A 23,341-nucleotide genomic window follows, 5' to 3' on the forward strand; every position below is an offset into this window, starting at 1 on the left:
TACTGTGGCGTGTGGGCTCCGTAGCTGTGGCTCGCGGGCTCTAGAGCGCAGGCTCAGTAGTTGTGGCGCACAGGCTTACCTCTGGGAGCTCAAGAGCAGAGTAGGTCTCTCTCTTTCCCAAGGTGCAAGCTCTACACGTTGGTGATACACAGAGACACACTTTTTCTTGAATTACAGTTGGAGCAGAATAAACGTATAAGTATCCAGCGCTGTCATGCCTGGACCCATGTCCCTCTGGAGTTGGAGAGCAACATTTTAGCTTGCTTTTGCCTACAGATGTCACAGCCCTTCCTCAACTTTGCCAAAGCCTGCTCAGTTGTTCAGCTCCTACTTTAGCTGCAAGATGGGAATCATGAGACGGCAGAGAAAAACAAGGTTGGAACTATATTTTTCCTAGTCCATGAGAGGGGAGGAAGGGTGAGATGAGGCTGAGAGGGCTGGGGAATTAACTGAGAGACTCCATGTGAGACTTTGGGATGTGGAGGCATCTTGGCAATGCTTCTCTCTCGACGAGCTCTGAGGACACTAGTCTCCACTGTATTCTAGCTCAGGGAGAGAACTTTAAACAGTCTTGTCTAAATTGTCCTGGTCATTCTTTCTGGGGGTCACGTGCTTCTTTTATCTGAAGTAATGAAAGCAAGCGAGAATAAAGCCACCAGGGCTTATTAGTACTCTGGATTCTTAGACGGAAAGAAGAGTGGTGACAGAGAAAAGTGTGACAGGAACCTTTCCTCTCCTAGAACCCTTAGGACCCATGATAGCTTGAAAAGGAGGCTGGAACCAAATGGAATTGATGCACAGTCTCGTCATCTGTTGGTACTGTGCATCGATATTTTAAGAAAATATTGGTTCTGAATAGGATAGGTTCTGGTTAGAAATGGTTTACTATGATTTTTTTTGATCTGTTTTTCTTAATATTGATCAGACCCACGATGTGGTAATTTTTGCTTCATGTCGCATCAAATCATTGTAGTTCTTTCCAGCTGGAGTCCAAGCTTCATTCAAGGTTCCTACTGGAAGCTCCTCTGTTCTAATCCATTGCCCTTCAGCAGGATCACAATTCATCCATTCATGGGGACTCTCTCATCTACCCTCCAGAAGCAGTTTACCACCTGCCTTGGATTCCACTTCTAGGTTATCCTAGAAGAGGGGGTGGGAAAACTTTTCCTATAAAGGGGTCAGACAGTAAATATGTTAGCCATTGCAGGCCCGACAGTCTTTGCTGCCACTACTCATCTGTGTCACTGCAGTTGAAGGGGAGCAGAATGGGCCACCCCCAAATATGCCCCTTTGGCAGAGGGATTACTTTGAGCTGATTATTTTTAAGAAACTGCAGACCCAGGAGAGTGTCTGAAAACAGAGTTACTCTTTTGTAAGGAAAATCTGCATTTATAAAGAAAGTTTACCTTAGATACAAGTGCCTGTACCAGAAGAGAGCTCTTGCCCGAGATTACTTTTTCTTCTGAAAGACTCACGCGCATGGCAGGGCAAACTGTTTACCAAATCCTTCCTCTTCTCACTTTCCCATGAATTGCTACCCCCTTTGAAGCACCAGACTCCTAACCCTTTCCTTCGATCAGGATGGTGTATAAACCTCAATTGTTGGGCTGGCTTTTGAGTCTCATATCTTTGTGGGGCTCCCTTATGTACACATATGTACATAAGTAAAAGTTTGTTTTTCTCCTGTCATTCTGTCTTTTTTAGTAGGGGGGGTTCTCAGCCAAGAACGATGAAGGGTAGAGGGAAAATTATTTTTCCTCCCCTACACAGTGCTAAAGCAGCTGCAGACAACATGTAAATGAGTGGGTGTGACCATGTTCTAATAAAACACCATTTACAAAAATCAGCAGCGGGCCAGATTAGGCCTGTGGCCAGAGTTTGCCAACCACTGTTCTAGAACTCAGTGCCTCAACACTCCTGTCAAATTCTCTTTCTTGTAGAATTTCAGTTCCTTCTTGTGTTTTTCTCTGTTTTATTTTCCCCGAAGATGGAGAACACGTGGTCATCATCCTTGGAAACACGGCCTGTCTGTGGACTTGAAGAGTGTAACGAGGTTATCAGTGCAGCTGTGCCCCTGCCACTGACACTCTGGAGAGCAACTGTAAAGGGCAGTCACATCCCCAGGTGCAGAAAGAGAACGGAGACCAGGGAAGACAGGAGAACCTGAATGTTTAGGATGCAAGGGATTTAGAAATCAACTACACTGTCTCCTCATTTTACACAAGATGAAACCAAAGTCTAGCGATAACAAAGTACTTGCCTGTGCCCACTTTTCCAGCAAGATGGAGACATGCCACGTGGTCCCAGATCTGACCTCCCGGCCCCTCTCAGACCACATGAACCAGCAACAGTGCTGCAGGCTGCCGTCCCTGCCTGCGTGGCCTTCCCTCCCGCTGCTTTCTTCAAGCACATCAGTGATGACCTCTGTGGGATGATACTTACTAGACCTCTCCCTGGGGGTTTTGGTGTTGAAGACTGAGAGTGGGTTGTAGCGGTCAAGGGTGGGCTCCAGGAATGCCACTGGTATGGCAGCTGCCAGTGAGGCCAGGCATTCTCCAAGGGCAGGACGTTGCCTGGAAACAAAGAAGTCCATTTAGAAGTGGTGACACCCTCATGCTGGCCCCATGCATTGGTGGGCCACTTCCCCACAGATGGCTCCCCTGGACATCCTGGGCCCCAGGCTCAGCAAGGTTGCATGCTGTTCCCCCTCCCTCACCTTTCTCTGGACACTAACCAATGGTTTACAATGGTCTCACTCCCTGGTACCTAGTTCTTAAGCAACTAAGGTGATATAATACACTATGTAGCTTTGTTCTTCTCTCCCAGCATCTCTGAGAGCAAGTTTTGCTGGCATCCAGATTGAATCGGATCTTCCTGGTTCTCAAAACGTTTTGAAATCTTCTGTGTAATTTCTCTGTGTCTGTTCCCTGTGAATGGAGCTTGTGTCCACCAGTGGGAACAGTAGATAATGGGCCAAAAGCACCAATAAGACACAAAACTAAAAACCTGCTTTGCGAGAGAAACAACAGGTCCTAAAACCTATTGCTTGATTTAGACAAAAGAGCACTAACACCTATTACTTCTCTTTTTTTCCCACAAACATTTGTGTGCCTACCATGTATTAAGCTCTGGGTTTTAAGTCCTTCTGTGAAACAAGCAATCAGTCAAAAACAAAATGCTTGGGATTCCTAGTTCAGATTTGTATTGGATTGGCCAAAAACCCGAACGAACTTTTTGGCCAAGCCAAGCGTTCTCCGGCTGAGAGGGGTTGTGCTGCTTTCAGGATAACCAAGGCTGCAAGAATAAGTGATGGGAACCAGCCACCAGCTGGTCAAAGCAGAGCTAGTACTGAAATAGTGCTTCCCCCTCGCAGACCTGGGCTTAGCCTTGGAGTTGTACTTTCTAACCCCGCAGGTCCTTTCTGCTAGTGAGATGACACGGTGACAGTACTGGCTAGAAGGGCCCCATATGGGGGCTGACATCTGTTGCTTTCTGATGAGTGGGAGACCAGAGCCATCTGGTTTCCACCCATCAATATCTTTTCTCTGCCACTCACTGGCATTCAATCACAGACAGACTACATGCCCGCCTTGTGAGTTACACAAGTGATGTCAGTTCCCAAACAAGGGGAAAAATTTCTTCAAATAAACCAATAATGTGAGTCCTTTGTTAGACTGTGATACAAAGATAGCTAGTGGAAAATGCAGACAGTAGGTCGATAATGAAGAGTTGGAAGGGCTTACAGGGTTCAAGCTTACAGGGTTGTTTGCCTTCCTCTGTGACTGATCAACTCAAACTGAGCGTGGATACTGTGTATATGAAGCCCTCTAGCAGAAGCCTTGGGAGCGGAGGGTGTCAGGCTGCATCTTGGGGGATGTTACAGAACTGTCATGGAGAAAACCGCCAGCTAGAGAGGGCACACTTGGAGCCAAGAGCAAACTACCTACTACTGCAATTCTGTGGAAACAGGAAGGCATTCAGTTCTCAGGGTTCCCTTCAGCTCCCACCAAAACCCAAACCCAAGACCGCGTTAACTGCCCTTCACTATGACAACAGCCAACAATTCCAGCAGCACCAAGAAGCCAGAGTGTCAAAGCTGCAGGGTCTCTGGGTGGGATAACAAGCATTTACTATGGGGCAAGGCAGGGGGATGGCTAGGGAAGTCACTGTTTACTGAGGGGTGAGCGAGGTAGTCTTAACCTTGGCCTTTGGCTTCCAGGTGGTGAAATGAATGCAGGAAGGAAACATAGAACCCTGATGCAGTATGACAAAATAACATGTCTTTATGGTCTAATTATAAGGATTAAAATCAACCTGCAACACCATTATAGCACAGAGGAAGATACACATTTGAGCTGGATTAAAAATGTGATCTTGGGCTTCCCTGGTGGCGCAGTGGTTGGGAGTCTGCCTGCTAATGCAGGGGACACGGGTTCGAGCCCTGGTCTGGGAGGATCCCACATGCCACGGAGCAGCTGGGCCCGTGAGCCACAACTACTGAGCCTGCGCGTCTGGAGCCTGTGCCCCGCAACGGGAGGGGCCGCGATAGTGAAAGGCCCGCGCACCGCGATGAAGAGCGGTCCCCGCACCGCGATGAAGAGCGGCTCCCGCTTGCCGCAACTGGAGAAAGCCCTCGCGCGAACCGAAGACCAGCACAGCCAAAAATAAATAAATAAATAAATAAATAAATAAATAAATAAAGTAGCTATAAAATTAAAAAAAAAAAAAGTAGCTTAGATGGGGTAAAACTATGCTCATCTAATAAAATATAATTATTTAAAAAAAAAATGTGATCTTAACTGGTCCTGAAAAACTGACTTGACAGGACTATCTGGGGTAGAATCAGAATCTGCAGGGGGCTAGCCCGGGGGTACACAGAACTGTTCTGCTTGAGATGCCAGAGGAGTCTGCTGGACCAGAGAGAGGAAGGAGGGAGAGGGTGGGTGTGTGAGTCGGTAGAAAGCTGTGTATCCCTTGGAATTCCCACACAATCTTAGCCAAGTTAGCAAACTTATGAAAAATGAGATCTTTTCATTACTTTCAAAGACAATTAATATACATGGTTTTATTCCTTATCTTGTATCTTCTTCTTGGGCTCAGCTTTTAGGGGACCAGCTGACAGCTTATTTGGCCATGAAGTATTTGAGAAGATAACTTTCAAATTAGCCTCTAGCAAGCAAGAATGCCCTCAACCGCACAAGCCGTTCTCAGCTAACAGCACAGCCTTGTCCTTCCGTGGAAGGTCTGACTGTTAATTCGCCCAGGTCTGCTCTGGAGACAGAGCAGCAGCCCCCCTGGGCCCTGTGTGTGCTGCCCGGCTCCATCTGGAGGCTGCATCAGTGGTGGAGGGAGGGAACAGGGGAGGCAGTGGGGCTGTGCAGGCTTCCTCTCCCGGAAGCTTTGCAAAGCTGCTTCACCTCTGAGCAGGCCCCGGCCAGGCCTGTTCTCCCACCTCCCCTTCTCTCCACCTCTTCTTCCCCCATCCCCTCCCTTCTTTGCTACGCTCACGGTGGTGGTGGAGAGGCATGAGAAGAGGCCAACACCCTCAGGGACAACTGAGCAGAGTGAGGGCCTGTACGCATCAAACATGAGGACACACAGGGGCTGATTTTCAGTCAACAGTCTCGCCATTTTAACCAACCCCATTTCCTCTCATTAGTCTTGCCTTTTGAGGAGGAAGAGGAAATAAAGAGGTAAATTACGAACGGAAAGAAATACCATAGAGAGAGCTTTGAGTAAGAAAAAAATCTGGGTGAAAATCAGGGAGGACCAGGGGTAATATGAATATTACCAGGGGTAATATGAATATGGGTAGTTGGCCCAGGGAGGGGAACCTTGGAAACAGCTGGTCCTGGGTTGTCCTGGTACTAAACCCATTATTCCTTCCTTTCTCTTTCTCTCACCAAAATTAAAAGTTGTGATCTCCTGCCAGTGGACTTATAGGAAGTTCATCTGATAAAAGGCAATCCTTGGAGCAAAAGACAGTTCTCTAGTGCTCTTCTGATTCCCTGACTCAAGGGAGAGGGTCAAGCATAATATTAGTTACTGACAAACTGAGTCTCTACAAGCCCACCACACTGGCATTTTCTAGTCTGGAGCACACAATGATGTTAATTAGTTGTGAGGGAGAAACAACAGTTCTCCTGGCCTCGCTGTTAGAAGTTCTGTAAAAGTAAAGCCCAGAAGTCTGCCAATTAATGTTCCTGGCTGTGAAATACCAGAGTGAATGACCTTGGTCTCCAGGTCCAAGGGGGACTAAGCCTGGCAAAGGCCTGCTGTTAAAATGCTTCTCTGATCATTAGTGCCCCCCACCCCAGGGGGCAGTGTGGGTGTAGACCAAGCAGAGCAAGGGCTACAGAAACAGTTCCATGGCAACTAAAGGATCTACTGGAAGAGTTTATCAGTGGATAGAGAAACTCACTCTCCCCCTACACACCCACCCCCTGCCTTAGTTCTTATTGCCTAGAACAGTATTTTTCATATAACAGTACTTGGTCAATGCTGACAGACTGAAAACGGTTCAATTTATTTTTTTTAGCTGAAGTATAGTTGATTTACAATGTATCAGGTGTGAAGCAAAGTGATTTGGGGGGTGTGTGTGTGTGTGTGTATATTCTTTTTCAGATTTTTTTCCACTATAGGTTATTACAAGTTATTGAATATAGTTCCCTGTGCTCTACAGTAGGTCCTTGTTGTTTATCTATGTTATATACAGTAGTGTGTATCTGTTAATCCCAAATTCCTAATTTATCCCTCCCTTCCTGCTTTTCACTTTGGTTCAGTTTGTATTTCAGTTCTTGTTACCTCCTAAGTTGATCTCTCAGTTTTATTTCCATGGACTCGGACCTTGCTTCTCAACTGCCTATCATCCGGGACACAGGCAGAGACAAAGTCATCATGGTAATAATAATTATGCCTGCACATATCTGGTGCTTTGCAATTTTGAAAGTTCCTTCATGTAAATTCCACAGGATGCTAAGGAGAGGAGGCAACACGTAGCACAGGGGCGGAAAGTGGAGGCACAGCAAGGTTCTAGAGAGAAATACTAGTCATCTCAGTGGTTTAGGGAAAGCAATGTTTGATCAGAACAAAACTGGTCAAAGGGGGCAAAGCAGGAGGGAAGATATAAACATTTCTAAAGTGTGAAGGCAAAAACAAAGTTTTAATTTGAAATAAAATGGAGAGTCAATGCTTAATGCAGTTAATTACAAAACTTAGTTTTCTTGATGCACCCCCCATCAAATGCTCTACCAATTAATCAAAGTATATCCAGATTAAAGAATGTTAAGTATTCTCCATGTTTAAATACACTAAAGCCTTTACCCTACCCTGAAATTTTGTATCTGAAAACTTAACTTGTCAGTGGCCATCTCAGTATTGCCTCAATTAGAAAATATCCCCAAAAGAGGTCTCTACTCTGTTTCAATGACTTTTTCCTTCTCACACTCAACCCTATCACTGAGGTGTCTGGATCTTTTCTATCCACAATGTACTCAAGCTATATTGAGTGGTTCCTTTGCAACCCTACAGACATTCATTAGCCAAAGAAACTTCAGTAAAAGGTGGTAGAGAAATGGTGGGTTTCGTTATATTGGGTTGGTCAAAAAGTTCATTTGGGTTTTTCCGTAACATCTTACAGAAAAACCGGAACAAACTTTTTGGCCAAGCCAATACTTTCCTCCCTAAAACCCACAAGAGCTGGGGGAAAATTTGGGAAGAAATTTAGATCTATGCTAAAATTAGAAAATGTGTGATAATTTCACACTGCAAAGTATGGACCAAATCAAGTGAAGATGCTGAAACTGAAACATTCTTTCAAGACCTAGAGCAGAGTGTAGAGATCATTGGAAGTAAATATGGGGATTTTGAGGAGCCCAGGAAATGAGTTTTGCTTGAAACAATGAGGATTAAGGGTGTGAGCAGGCCCTGGGAGACCTGCTGGACGTGTGTGGGACCCAGGTTCCATCCTGCAGAGTGGCAGGCAGGACCAGAGTAGGAAGGAGTGTGCATGCCATCTGCCATAACTATTGACCTGGACGCCTGGCCTGGAGAACCAGTGGAGGTGAGGTAGAGTGAAAGAGTGAGAAGTAACCTGTTTTGTAGCTGCTGCCTCAACTCCTCTAAAGCAGAGAAGAAACATATATTAAATCACTAAGCAAAAGGCCTATTCTATAGGATGCACCAAGAATTTCACCAACCTCTTATCTGCATCAGCTGTTTACTTTGGTTGAGGAAGGACACCAAAGGATAAGGGTGGATGACTCCTAGGGCTAAAGGCACTGCTGATACAGTGAGAAAGAGTTAGTTCTCAGTCAGCTTCTAGGTTCTGAAGCTGCCTGATATTTCAGCCCTGTCCACTCTCCTCCACTGAACACACATACACGCACACGCATACATGCATCGTACATGCACACGTACTCCTTTCCCTTCTTGAGAACTAGAAACGTACCTAAGGACCAAGAAATAGATGAGAAACAGAGTTCAGAGGAAGGGTTATCCAGGAAAAAACCAGAAAACTTCTCTCTACCCTCACAGAATATAAGAAGAAGTATTAACACGGAGATAGTTTCAGAAAAGAACAATTAGCTAAAAGTTACTGAAGAGAAAATGAGAGATGTGGGAGGTTAAAGAAAAAGCCAATAAATACACGTAATTTCGCTCTCTGAACAACAGCTAAGACAAAAAACCCGACAACAATATAATAAAACGAAAGACTCGTTAAATAAACGAGGACCTAAAGACGGAGGGGGGGCGTATTAAGTTCTGAGAAGAAGTGCAGGGGCTGATACAGAAAGGACAACCCTGGGACACGGTAGTAGTGAAGTGAATGAGCTTCAGGACCAAAGAAAGAACCCAGTGAGCAGCAGCTTCTCCCCTCCCACGGCAAAGTCGCGTGTATGGGGAACAAATCACCGGATCCAAGGAACACACACTGTCAGAGCACAAAGAAGCAAAGGCTATATATACACTTCCGAGGAAGGAGAATTATGACCCAAGGATTTTATACCACGGAAACTGTTCACATATAAAGTCAAAGGATGATAGTCCAAAATATGCAAAGACTCAAAGAGTAGGGCTCTTACAGAAGCAACTACATATGACGAATCTGGCCAACCAAGAGATGAATCAAAATAAGAGTTTTGGAATGGGAAAGTCACAGTCCAAAAGGATTGGCTACACACTGAATCATTTAAATTCAAACCAAGGTAAACAACTCAAGGAACATTAGTTCTAGAATATTCCAAAATAACGTGTACGTGTTATAAGGAATTACATAGCAAAAAAGGAAAGGTAGAAAGGATAGGAAGTAGCTAGAAATGTAAATGTACTGAACTTGCTCATCTTTTTTAAAGTAGAGAATTAATGATGCTTTTATCTAAATGATAAATTAAAAATACGAGTTGTATGATAAAGAAATTCAGTTTTGAGCTTCATCCAACAAGTCAAAGTTGCAAAGCAATATTATGATCCAACATGTGTAAAAACGTACACATGTAGAAAACACCTGGAATGGTATACACCAAACTGTTACTAGGTGGGGTGGTCTGGGGTGACGAAAACAGCAGACTTTTAACTTTACATATGTCTGTACTGTTTGATTTTTTTTGAATAAGTATGTCTTACTTTCACAATACAAGAGAAAATAAACAAATAAAAGTCATTAATGGTGGCAGCATCACAACTCGAGGATTTTAAATCTTTATTTCCTTAGTTGCTTCATTAACTAATGGAGAGACAATAGGGGCATATTTGATCTCTTCTTCGAGCCTGGCTTTCTACCTGTGTGGAGTATAAAACACAGGCACCAATATTCACAGTGTTGTGAGTATATGAATAAAATATAAAAAGTCATATGGTCTGGTCTGACATTTCAGAGTTGACCTTTCTTTGAATTTTTTTCTTTTTTAAAAAGAGAATAATGCATAAGCTTTTCAAAAAATTGTATAAAGAAACACATACACATATAGATGTATGTATATACGCATATAGAAACTGACAGAATAAGAAAAGACATTGAGAAAATATTCACAAATGCTTAATGAAAGCAAAGATACCTTCCCTAAGTGAAATTCTGTATTAAACAGAAAAAATTTTATTAATTTTCTTGTTGATTTGGTATAAAATATGGTTATGACTTCTGTCTGCCCAGTTCCTACTAAAGGATAGAACTATTTATCTATATTTCATGTAAAACAATAAGGAAAGCTACATAACTCTAAGGAATTAAAATCATAATCAAAATAAATTAGTCATTAGTTCTCCAGTCGATGTCTTGAACTCTAGAAGCTATTTAAAAGCAGTAATTATGAAGACATAGACATTTCTTCAACATTATTTGATTATTAGCCCATGATTTCAAGTCATCAGTTCTTGAGCTCTTGAAGGAGCCCAAGTCTTGTCTTTGCTTTATTGAGAAATTGCAATTAGAATTTATGTAAGTTTCAATGTGAAATAGGGATTTACCGTTGGTTTGTTTGCAAATCATAAACTGAGGAGGCCCATGGAGCATGGATGCCAAGGGGATGTTTACATTAAATAATTTTAAGCACAGATCAAATTCCTTCAGTATCGTTGACTGAAAAGGCAGAAAAGGGAAAGAAAGTCTTCCAAGGATAAGACTAAGTCTAGGGTTTGGCTAACACTGTGTTTATCTTCCTGATCTTCCCCGTGGATTTAAACAGAACCACACAACACACGGCATTTGATGGTGAAAAGCAGGCAGTCACCAAAGGCCTCCATCGCTCCAGGCAGAGTAGTGAGTAGAGCAGGAACCTAAGCACCTCAGCAAATCAGCCTGTTCAGACTCAAGACCATTGAATAGCATTTCTGCTTCCAAAGCGTGGACTTGTCTAAAACTATAGCTAATGTGACAGCCGAGAATGGTAAAGGTCCCGGGCTGTATCACACAGAAACTCATTAAACACTAAAGCAACTGCCTCACATCCCTTGAGCTTCTCAGCAAGCTTTAACCACAGGAACTCTGGAGGCTACTTGGAAACTGTGATTGTGAAAAAAGAGACATTCCTTCGACATCCTTTTGGCCACCAGCACATGATTTAGCTTGGCTATATTGCTCTTCCAGCCACATACATTCTCCAGCGACTGCCAGGGAAGTCATACATCTCAGAAGCCTCGTTAACACATCTTATACTGCCGTAAACATTTCATACCCTAGGCTCCAAATCGCCAAGCCATTTCAGTGAGCATTTTGCTTTTGCTGGATTGAAAAGATGCTATTGTTGTTAAATGTTTAAACACTTACGAAACACATTCAGCCTGAATGTGTTAGCTTCTTTTGTTCGCTAATTACCTTTCAACATAGATGTTCTTTCCTGTCCCAAGGGAGTAGAGGCTGCACAGTATATGGTAGCATGAAATCTGCACGTCACCCACTGAAAAGACCAAACAAGAGCTGTCATTCCTGTTCATCAATCCCAGTGGCCCACCTCCTGCACACAGGAAGGGTCTGCAAACAGAAAACACGTGTTGGCATCACCTAAGAGCCAAAGAGCTCTCTTCCTCTCTTTTTAACAAACATAGCCCCTCTCTACTCAAATGCCAGATACTGAACTGGGAGAGGAAACACCAACAGAAAAACACCCTCCATTGAGCTATCCCAATTCCTTTGTAGGACTCCTGATACAGATCACATTGCTTCTCAGGGAAAGGAATCATTTGACCAATGAGTCCTTCCATATGGGTATTTTTTTCCCCCTCCAATAGAGGGAGACACTGTAATCAAATTTTATCCAGAGCACTGTTTCCTTCTTTTGAAAGGAAGAATGCAAGAAATCAAAGAAGTTTGAATGAGCTTTTTGTTCCTTTCTTAGGGAGATATGTACAATGTCCCTACCTCTGCAGAGACAGAGCAAAATTCCTCACGTCCACCTGTTCCAAGTTCTCTGATGGATGTTTTTCAAAAGGTAATTCAATTGTATCGTGATTTTGCCATGTTTCCCAAGGGAAGGGCATGTGTCGCTTAGGAACTTAATGGGCAGGCTACATGCCTCTATTAATGTATGGAACTCACAATAAGGCTGAAACCAATTTAACATAAAGAGAACTAATTTAATTTTTTATTTTTCAACAAGGAAGTGCATTGTGTCCATGACACAGAATAGTGAGTTTGAATGTCCCCCTACCTCTCCCCCTAACCCCATGGAAATAAGTGATTTTCATTGTTGAAGGCTATGGAAGACACAGCCTTGTCTACTGACAACTGGTTAAACTAATTAAATCATGTGCCACCATTTAAAGTGTGAAACTGAAGCTTGGTGGCAGTAAAAGAGGGCTGAACATGGTACTAAATGCAAACTAAAAGAAAAGCAACCAACTACAGTCTTCTTCTGGAGGCTTAGACAATGAAATGTTAGCAGCTTCTCTTTGCTCCTGGTATCCAATGAATAAATTAAAGCGTCTTTACAGGAAAATTGGTGTCTGGGAGCAACCTATATCTCTTGCTGGATTTCTCAGATAACCTTTTCAAATTAAGTGAGAACACAATGGCTGAGAGCTAAACCAGTGGGTGGAAAACTCTGGTCCTGAAAAACAGTGGGAAAAGATGAAATATTATATACTCAAATTTGGGGATTTCTTCCCCTCCAAGAGTCTGTTACTTCATTTTTAAATCTAAGAAGGAAAAAGTGTGGAAGAGTTATCTCTACTCTGTCCTCAAGGTCAGCCTAAGGGAATGAGCCACACACTTGCTGTTGATCTGTGGCCAGATGCACATGAATCCATGACAGACAGCAGGCTGACTCACAGAGTAAATCCACGCCGAACTGATGCTGAGACACATGCTCAAAGATGGACGTCAGGATGGGGAGCAGAGCCACCGTGGTGTAGTTAATATTCTGAGAAACGCCTTTAATCTGCGTTCTGGAATGGGTAAACTTGCCGAGCTTCAGGTTTTCTGAAGTCTTCTCTAAGTCTTCGGCTGCATTTTCAAAGAATGCTCGTAACCCGGCCTTCACCAGCTCTGAGCCTGACTTCATGACTGTCCTGTAAGCAAACAATGTTGAAAACCAGAAGCATAATCTGAACTTTTTGCCAACCCCCTTCTTGAGACTGGTGACTTGCAGTGCAACCTGGGCAGACATTTGACAGCCCACTCACCTGGAAGACACCGAGTCAGGAGAAATGGAGAGAGTGGTTATTAGCATCCAAAAAGAAACTGGGATCCACAAACCCAAAGGTCGGGTGGTGGGGGGGGTGGGCAGCAACTGGAAGGCATGCTTGATTTGAGGGAATGACTGCTCAACTCTTAGGAAATGGCAGGACGACTTAGAAAGAAACTGATGTTGGTCACCTGCTATCTATATAATATTGCAGCTGGCTACATTCTTCTGGAAATATCTAATTTAAAGGAGGGAGAGGGGAGCTTTTCTTGCAGCTCCACATGGGCTCAGCAACTTTCATAAGGACTAGTTAGAAATATTAGCTCTCCTGTGATGTATGACCTCTTAGAGAGAGAGAACAGAGAATTAAATCAACTGAAGCTTAGATTTCTACCAGTTTTCAGGGATGTCCTAGCTTGGAGAAGGGGAGTGGAGAAGAGCCAGCCCCTTTTAAAACAGATAGCTTAATCAGACCACTGAAAAAAACATGTGGGAATGGAGATTAGCTATGGGTGCCCGGGGCTTTCCCTTAAAACTATTTTATAAAACTTAGAACTGGAACAAAGCCTACAAGTCATCTATTATTTTCCATGTTTCTACATCTTATTCACAAGATTATGACAGGCTTGCTATAAGGACAGATGCTTTTTATCTACAGCATTTTCATGATAATCATCCAGCCAATCAGAAAAATAAAAACAAGGAAATAAAGTCAGTGAGGCTTGCTGTAAGTATTTATGAACCATCCTCCTCAGGTTTTCTCAGGAATGACTATTAAAAAAAAAAAAATGCAGGTCGGTACGTTTAAGAAAGAGGACTCTCTCTTAAGGCATTTTGCACGCTTTTGGGAATAAAGATTCCTCGTCCCAATTGCATTCCTGGGATGCTTTGGTCTGGGCCTGAAAATGTTGTGCTGTCTTAACATCTCCACAACATGTTTGTTTCTCTCTGACACTTGAAAATCCCCTTTAACTACCCTTAACTTTTTTTAAAAAAAACATTCTTAGTTTGTAGAGGATTTTCATCATCTGGCCACTCTTTTAGGTTGGTGCCTCTCTTCTGCGTTGGGTTTTCGGATGTGTGTTCTCCTCTCAACTTTGACAAGGGCCCTGCTTAATGAGTGTGCTAAAGAAAACTCCCTGTCAGTTATTTGCACTGCTTCTCTTTTTTATCTCATCAAATAATTTATGTTTATACTACCAGAATATACACACACACACACACACATACACATATATGTATGTATGTGAAAGAAAAGGAAGACTTCCTTTCTTGTTCAGCCATCTTTCCTATCAGACCCTCAGGTCATGGGCTCGAATCTATCTTTTGTCTTTGATCTTCTGGTAATCACATCCCTTCCTTGGCCATTTTGAATTCAGAGTGCTATGGGTCCCCTCTCCCAGGATTCTTATGGCATTGCCACCCATCAGGCAGCTCTTCCTTTTTCCTTTTTTGTGGAGAATTAGATACGAAGTGGTACTTTGCCACGTTACATATTTTATCTTCTGAAAGACGAACTTCTCAGTAAGAGAAGACAAGAATTGATCAAATGCTCAGCTTTCGGGATCTACCATGACAGTGGCTCTCCATCATGTGAGCTGAGAAACAGAGTGTGCTAATGTCATGGTGGGATCCATCTTTCCCCCATCTTCCCTTTTCTCCCCAGCTCCTGCATAACGGTGACACATCTCCTCTTCAGTACAATAAGAAGCAAGGAGAGAGGGTCACAGAGGGAGTCCTGAGAAACTACTGGAGAATTCTGGGCACACTTACCTTGTGTCAAGTGTCTGAGCTAAGATGTGAAGACAGCTCACCATTGTAGTAGCATCGTTCCCTAAAATCAGAAATATCCCCTGTGACTCCCCAAAGCATTCAGCCTGGCATTTAAACACAATCTTCTCAATACGCATAAACAGCCCAGCTTTATTAACCACCAACACACAAAGCGCCAGGCCTCCGTTCGGGGTCAAAGCATTTATCTCTGGCCTGACACATCGCTTTATGATGGAAGTTAGAGGCAGGGCTTAAAGCATTCATTAAAGATTCATTCATAAATCTGAGCTGTTCAAGGGGGAGAGAGGGGTTTATCATACTTCAGGCCAACTTTCTATGGCAAATTTAGGTGACACCTTAGTCCTCAGGCTCAGCTTGTCTGCAGGAGCCACAGATGAAGGCAAAACACAAGTTCAGGATAATTACAGAGGGTGAAGCCTTTAGCAATACTTCTCTTACCGAAGAGGGAAATCCTATGTCGAACAAGAGCAGCGAGTTTGCAGAACAGGCTGAAGCAGAAAAGAATGAAAGTCAGAAAGGGACAGAGATTCAAGGGAGACTCATTTGTACCCCACCCCTTGGCCCCTGTGCAGTAAAACAAAGTGCCTAGTACAGCACCCCGGGAAGATGCACTGTGTTCCCCTCAAAGAATCCTCTGGACCACACTAGGACAACATGTGGTTCCCACTGTCTTGTTGGAGAATCACGAGGGGTACCTTGCAGGCAGAAAACAATCCTTCTGCAACAAGTACTATGTTTTGCAATGACCCACCTGTTGCAAACCACCTCTTGCCAGAGCGTACTATATGTTGAAAGGTTCATTTGTATAACATTCATGGATAAACGAGGATTCTGGAAGGAAGCATGAGTTTTCCATTACTGCAGTAGATTGCAAGCCCTTTTTGTAGCCTTCACTCTGGGGAACAGGGTGTGAGGCCTTAGTTGGAGGTGGGCAAGATGGTGGGATTGGAAGAAAGTTAAAGGTTCAGGTATGGGCAATACTGTGCTGAACCAGCAACATTTCAAGAAATGGCTTTTCTCTGACATCTCCATTAGCCTATAGGCCTGACTGGGTTGCTGTCCTATCTGTGTCTTTGAAGCTAGGAAATCCCATCTGCCACGCTTTTGTGTTTTTTGACCCTATTCCATGCTTTCACCCATACTGTCTACCATGGAACCCCTTGGAGTCCAGTTGTGTCTTACTGTTTTACTTTCCACAGTGCCTAATAGAGGGCTTTGTGCAGTTAGCAAAGAGCCCGTAGATGTTTCTGAACACGCTCCTGAGAGCCCCTGTCTAGGGGCACTATGGCCATCATTTGACCTGCATTGCTGAAGTTCTTGGGAGGAGATTCCTTAGAACGCTGACATTACGTGACATTGGCACAGCTAGGTAAGAACTTAGCAATCCCTTCAGAAAGCTGTCCTTCCTGGTGGAACAGAAAGAGGGGAAGTAAAATAAAATCACCTGGTACAGGCCATGGGATGCCAAGGTGAGACCTAGCTGAAGTCCTTCCCAAGATCTTCTTAGAAGTCATGGGCGTCTTGCCCCACACAGGGCAAAAGTCTTTAGGAGACAGCTCAAATAGAGAAGAAATCCATCCAGGTGTTGGTGGGGATGAACACTTATTCACCTCTAAATGGTTTTCAATGAATACACTGACCCTTTCTGGGCTATCTACTGGACACCACAGCCAAAGTCTCTCCTGGTTAGTCATTTGTTTTTGCAGTGGAAAAAAGTTGGAAACACTGGCCTAGAGCTTAAGAGAGCTCAGAATAAGTTAACAGAAATTTGGCAGCCAGCGAGTGTGAAATTAAATATGAACTGCTGCTTCTTTTCTCTTCCCCGGATGTTTGTTTTTTTTTTTTCAGAGTTATGCATCTGACGAAAACTCATGGAGTTGGCGGAGATCCTGGAGGAATATGAGTTTCTGTGGCTCTGCCAGGACTCGCTGGGCTGTCGTGGTGAATTCACCTCATCCCGCTCTGCGTTTTAGCTTTCTCGTCTGTAGTCAGCGACTAATCACATGACCCTTTTAGTCTGTAGAATTAGGGGCTGATAAACTCAGTTATTTCTGGCAAAATGCTTCAAAATGAACCCACTCTGTATAAATACAAAATAACATTTTTCTAACTAAAGCAGATCCTTGGGTTGTTTGATCCTAATATAAACGTGGCTCCCCTTGCTGTCAGAAGTGCTTTCTCAGGCATGTCAAGGCCGGGGTCTGAAATTTCCAAAGGCCCTTTTTTGTTGCCTGTGGGACCCACGATTCAAGCAGAAGCACTGTCCTTCACCCAGAGTTATGAGGGGGCAGAGTCCCCAGGCACCTCTCTCTCATCTCAGAATCTGAAGGCGATAAATTAAAGAGATCCCAGGGGAGAGATTCCGGAAAGCACTGGTAAATTGCATCAGATGCAGAAGAGGTGGGGTATGGGTGAAGGCTGGGAACAAAAGGGGTCTGGAAATGTGAGCATGTTCAGTGCCGATACGGCCACTTCTATGGGAGGGCAGCGGGCACACTGATGGATCGGAAAGCTATTTGCAAGGCTGATCAATGAGCTCCAGCTTGTATTCCAGCTGTGACAAGTGGTGCCTGGCTGAACAAATGTTACATTTCCATGAATTAATACCCTAAGAAAAATAGATGAAGAGAACAGACACACCTGCCCTCTGTTGGCTTATCTGAGTATCTCACTTGGCTCCTCATTTCCTTAACTTCTTAACAAAAAACACTGGTGTGTCATGAAAATATCTAGGAAATCTTGGGTCAGTAACTGATTCTAAGTGTATCTCATTTTGACATCATGCATTCCTCCCTGCTTAACAAATATTAATATAAGAAGTAATTAGAGTGTAGAGAAAATGGCACTCGATCTGGATAGAGAGTGCTAGGCTTTCATTCTTGCCCTAACTTACTACCTGGGTCACTTTAGGCACTGGAGTGAACCTGCCAAAACCTCAGTTTCCTCATCTGCAAAATGGAGATCATAACACACAGGTGGTTCTTGGAATTTAAAGCATTGTGGCGTTTCACAATGATATTTCCACAAGTGGGCAATAACTTGTGCATATGAAAAACTGAGCTCACTGCTGAGTCATGCTGTGCTTGATAAATGTTAGCTAAATCCTAAGGTTGAATATCCTCCCAAAGATGGTGATATTCAATGGCTGGGCCTTTATAAAATATAAAGTGCATTGTTCACCATCAGTGGATGCCAGGGAAAGGGTCGATAGACTGGCTTTATTGCAGTCCTTAACTCTTTGCCATTTAGAAGTCTAATCCATCCCTTGTCATTCGTAAATCAAATACACAGAACCTGAGGCATAGTGGTATCCACTTGTAGCCTGATCATGAAGCACCCGCTTTGTTCTCAGCTCTGCTGAGGCATCCACGTGTCACGCCTAGTGGAATAAGAAGGGAAGCTGGTGCTTCTGATGAAAATTTGCTTCCTGTTAGGAATTTAAATTGAATCATGTCACTCTAGATTTCAAATCTCAGATCATCCACACCAGGACTTGTAAGATCTGATTCCTTAAAAAAAATTTAAGCGGGCTTCCCTGGTGGCGCAGTGGTTGAGAATCTGCCTGCCAATGCAGGGGACACGGGTTCGAGCCCTGGTCTGGGAAGATCCCACATGCCGCGGAGCAACTGGGCCCGTGAGCCACAACTACTGAACCTGCGCGTCTGGAGCCTGTGCTCCGCAACAAGAGAGGCCGTGATAGTGAGAGGCCCGCGCACCGCGATGAAGAGTGGCCCCCGCTCGCCGCAACTAGAGAAAGCCCTCGCACGGAAACGAAGACCCAACACAGCCATAAATAAATAAATAAATTTAAAAAAAAAATTTAAGCTTAAAAAGCCTGAGAAGAATGAGATTGAAAACAGTATTAATCCGTTTCTTCTCAAGGTTGTGTGTTTGCTTTTCCCAAGCTTCAGAATTACCTTCTCCTTTTTCTAAATGTTATTTCAGGATAGAAGCTGACCTGAGTAATATAAGTTTCCCCCAAGTCCTACTGATACCCCCAAACAGTGCACCTCTCTTGGTTGCCAAAATAATATACAGATAAGTGTGAATAAAGTCACTTTCAAAACCAGATGATAACCAAAACCTCTGAGCTACCAATCATCAGGCCACAGTTCATTTCTCCAAAAGATTCACCACTGAAGCCCCAGGAGTCTGGGGTTTTACATAAATCACATCAGCACTGTGACCTTCTCTTCTGTAGACTCACCTGGCCACCATTTCTTTCTCCTTATGAGAGGCGTACCCGCTGCTGCTAAGGGGCTTCAGAGGGGACGAGAGGAAGTAGAGGCGGTGATTGGTAAAGTACTGGTCAACCAGTGGGAGGAGAACCTGAAAGATCCACCAGAGATGAACTTCTAGGAGGCTGGCCAAAGCCCTTCCTCTGGTTCCTTTGAAAAAGTTCATTCTTAATGAGCAAAAAGACTCTGAACACAAAAAGACTCTGGTCCTGGAATTTCTAGGAAACTCTACCCTGTGAATCCCAGTTTCCAAAACATTTTTTTTTCTTCTATGCCTGTAACCAGAGGCCTTAGAAATACGTGAAGGGATAGTGCAGGACACTGACTAAGGGCCCAAAGAAATGCACATCCTGAATCAACATTTTCAGCGGCGTCCTGTAGGACACCTGCACTCAGATGTGGCTTCTTGGGCATGGCATCCAACAGAATATTTGAGGCATGGCCCAGCACTACTGGACTTGACCATCCTGTCTCTGCTTCTCAGAGCATGGCTACCCCAAAGTCTCACTTGTATTTAGTCCTCTGAGTAGGGTCATGTGGCTGAGACAGCTCACTGGCACCCAAATTCGTTCTTCCCTTCTTTCCCTTAGCAGTAGAAATCCCCGTGTTTTAGCTGGGCATGGCGTCACCCAGTCAAAGCACGCATTATACACCTCCCTTGCAGCTAGCTGAGGCTGAAATGATTAAGTTCTAGCCACTTAATAAAACAACTTTTATTAAACTTTAGAACTTTAATAAAACAACAGCTTGCCCTTCCCTCTCCTTCCCCCCTTTCTCACAGATGTGGTACAGGTGAGTCTGGACCTCTGTCAGGGACCACATCTTAGGAGATGAGAGAGCATCGAGAGAGGAAGAACCCGAGTCCCTGGGTGATGGCGTGGAGCAGAGCAGGCTGCTTACCTCCTCGGACCACCCACCTGCCTCAGGACCTTTCCACAACAGAGAAGCACATGTCCACCTCATCAAAGTCATTATTGGATCTGCGTAACTTGTACCCTAAATGGTACAGATCCCAAGAAGAAGGTAAACCGGTTAAATGCAGAGAGTCACTTACTTTGGCAAAGAATTTGATCTCCTGGTCATGGGGAGACTTTTCAGTTTTCCCACTGCTGACAATGGCTTCTACAAAGACAAAAGTGACACAAAGTTGGCCAGAGCTAAAGAAAACAAAAACAAAAAGAGTCACGGCATTAAAGAAACAGAGCAGCTTTTCGTCATGAAAGGGCCATTTGATTTTACAAAATATCTAATATTTTACAAAGTACTTTATAATTGTGAGGGTTGGTTATTTCTTGTGGCAATTGTCTAGGCTTTCACTACTCTTTTCTCTACTCTATTGATAAGAAGGCAGCTTCAGAGAGGTTGAGTCATATGCTCACAGGCATAAAGCAAAACGATGGAAAACTTAGAAGAGGGTGAGTTATGTGAAAAATGGCAAGTGATTCAATCAAACCCAGAAGGCAAACCAAAGACAAAACTGATTTTTTTTAAGTGTGTGTGGGGGGGAAATCTCAGCCCCTGTGCCCTTCCCTAAACCATATGTTTAAAAGAATCATGAACAGCTACAGTATGAAAGCATTGCTCTTTGTAAAAGGAATATCTAAATCTTTTTGATATTATGAGAAGCACACATTTTTTCTGATATTTCACAATGATACTTACCCAAATGGGCAATAAACTCTTGAGCAGAGTCAACATATTTCAGGATCTTCTTCAAAAACTTATAGGCAAACCTCTTTTCCATGGAGGAGGCATCCAGCTCCATATCCTTGATACCTCTAGATTGGAAATGGGTAAACCCCAGGGAGTAACAGAGGTAACAATGTGACTTTGGTGCACAAGCAATTTTCTCCACGTCAACTCTGCTTTCCAAATGTTGATGGCTATTCTGGCGTAGTGACCTGACTCATCATTTGACTCATTTCCCCTTGCACTTGAAACCTGCCTCTGTGAGCATGCAACACCTGAGCTACAATAATTGCTGAAAAGAGTTTTCAGAAAGATCTTTGTCATTCATTCAACAAATACTGAGCTGGGGATAAATCAGAGATGCAAACAAGCATCCCTGCGCTCATGGAACTTATGTGCTTGCTATAAACAGGTACAAACGCTACATAAAACGAAATATAAATTATCTGGGGACTTCCTTGGTGGTGCAGTGGTTAAGAATCTGCCTGCCAATGCAGGGGAAACAGGTTCAAGCCCTGGTCCGGGAAGATCCCACATGCCGCGGGGCAACTAAGCCCACGAGCCACAACTACTGAAGACCGCGCGCCTAGAGCCCGTGCTCCGCGACAAGAGAAGCCATGGCAATGAGAAGCCTGCGCACCGCAACGAAGAGTAGCCCCTGCTCGCCACAACTAGAGAAAGCCTGCATGCAGCAACGAAGACTCAACGCAGCCAAAAATAAAATAAATAAAATAAATACATTTTAAAAAATTATCTGGAATGCTGTAAGTTAATAAGTTTTGTGGAAAAAAGAAAAACTAAAGCAAGATGAAAGGGCCCAAGAGTGCCTGAAGTGGGGTTGAGTAGACTGTCGTGTTAAATCAGTGCTGGGCTTATTGGAAGGATGACACTGGAGTATAGGCTTGAAGGAGGTGAGGCATAGAGACATCAAGGGAGAGAGCTTTCCAGGCATAGGGAGCGGGGGTGCAAAGGTCCTGAGTGGGAGCATGCATGCTGAGTTGAGGCCAGTGTGGAGGGATGGAAGTGAGCAGGCAGTCAGAGGGGCGTGGGGTGGGCAGTGGAGTCAACCATTAGGATGCCGTGGGCCATCCTTAGCATTTTGCTTTTGCTTTGAGATGGGAAGCTATTGAAAGTTTTGAATAGAGGAAACGACATGATATGACTCTCATTGTAACAGAATTACTCTAGTTGCTAGGATTAAAATTGACTGAGGGCAAGGATTGAAACAGGGGGCCCAGGAAGGAAGCCCTTTCAGCAATGGCAGTGACAGCATGAAGGGTGAGAAGTGGTCAGATTCTGGGTATCTTAAGGTGAGAACCATCAGGATTTCCTAAAGGACTGGATGTGGGTTGAGGGAAAAAGAGAGGAGTCAAGACTTTTGGCTTGAGCATCGGGAAGAACAGGCTGTCATCAAGTGATGGGGAAGTCGAGGATGGAGCAGGTCTGAGGCATGGGTAGTGGGAACCTAGGGTTTCTCCTTGGTGACAGGGACGTCACCGCCTTATCGGTACATCCAAGTGCCCACCACAGGCTCTGGCTCAGGGTAAACCGTTACAAGGGTATGTTTGCCGAATTCAGTGATCTTTTTCCTTTCCCCCCCTATCTCCTTGATTCCCTTCTTACAGTAAAGAGGAATTTTTCACTTCTGTGAGGAAGTTATTTATTGGCAAATCACAGTCTGCATGCATCTTGGTGTTAAGAACAGGATTAAAATGACGATGGGAGTCTTTCTCAAATGCTTCCCCAGAGGCTGTCTCCTGCTGCCTGACCTTTCCCACTCAACAATACAGCAAATAGGTTTTGTTATTTTTTCATATGAGCTACAATAGAAATATGTGTATAGATTTTTATTCAGGTTTCTGTCATTCAGCAGCAAAAATTCTGTAGGAAACTAAAAGAAGAAACAGCAGCTGGCTCAGCAGACATTTCTTTCCGGAGAAATGGCTTATCGAGGTGGGGACACTGCCTTGTTTCTCGTTCTACAAAGGACGCAGCAAGCATAGCCCATCACCGACACCTGACCAGTGGGGAAAACAGGTTCTACCTTTAAGACTTAAGCAGCCCAGACCGTCCCCCCCTAAAACATTTGTCTAGATGATTCTGACAAACATAAGTTTGAGATAAAGTCTTAGGAAATCATGATTCATTCAGTCTCTCCAGTGGAGTTGCCATCTTTGTTCAAAGGTTGTTGATGTCACTCATCTTCCCTATTGTTATTATGGCATTTCATTAAATATCACATAAAACAAAAAAACACAAGTGTGAAGAGAACTGGTGATTCTGTGAGAATTAAGCTGCATATTTTGCAAAGACCTGCGATTGTTAAGTTTCCAAATACAGAGTTTTTGAATTAGGTGTGAGTGAGACAACCGTAAAAGATAGGGAGGAGGGCTTCCCTGGTGGCGCAGTGGTTGAGAATCTGCCTGCCAATGCAGGGGACATGGGTTCGAGCCCTGGTCTGGGAAGATCCCACATGCCGTGGAGCAACTGGGCCCGTGAGCC

General features: G+C 43.9%; 1 protein-coding gene across 1 annotated transcript in view; it reads right to left on the minus strand.

Annotated features, from left to right (window-relative positions):
• RYR3 (ryanodine receptor 3) overlaps positions 1-23,341 on the minus strand; it is a 378,467-nt gene that overhangs the window by 72,224 nt on the left and 282,902 nt on the right. The window contains exons 58-65 of the mRNA XM_068538049.1: positions 20,813-20,928; positions 20,205-20,272; positions 19,120-19,241; positions 15,351-15,400; positions 14,892-14,952; positions 12,764-13,002; positions 11,312-11,393; positions 2,443-2,573 (exon numbers count right to left, since the gene is read on the minus strand). Of these exons, the coding sequence (XP_068394150.1) occupies positions 2,443-2,573; positions 11,312-11,393; positions 12,764-13,002; positions 14,892-14,952; positions 15,351-15,400; positions 19,120-19,241; positions 20,205-20,272; positions 20,813-20,928 (869 nt within the window). The remainder of the gene's footprint in view (positions 1-2,442; positions 2,574-11,311; positions 11,394-12,763; positions 13,003-14,891; positions 14,953-15,350; positions 15,401-19,119; positions 19,242-20,204; positions 20,273-20,812; positions 20,929-23,341) is intronic.

The sequence above is a fragment of the Eschrichtius robustus genome, chromosome 1 (genome assembly GCF_028021215.1).
Source record: "Eschrichtius robustus isolate mEscRob2 chromosome 1, mEscRob2.pri, whole genome shotgun sequence".
Lineage (NCBI taxonomy): Eukaryota > Metazoa > Chordata > Mammalia > Artiodactyla > Eschrichtiidae > Eschrichtius > Eschrichtius robustus.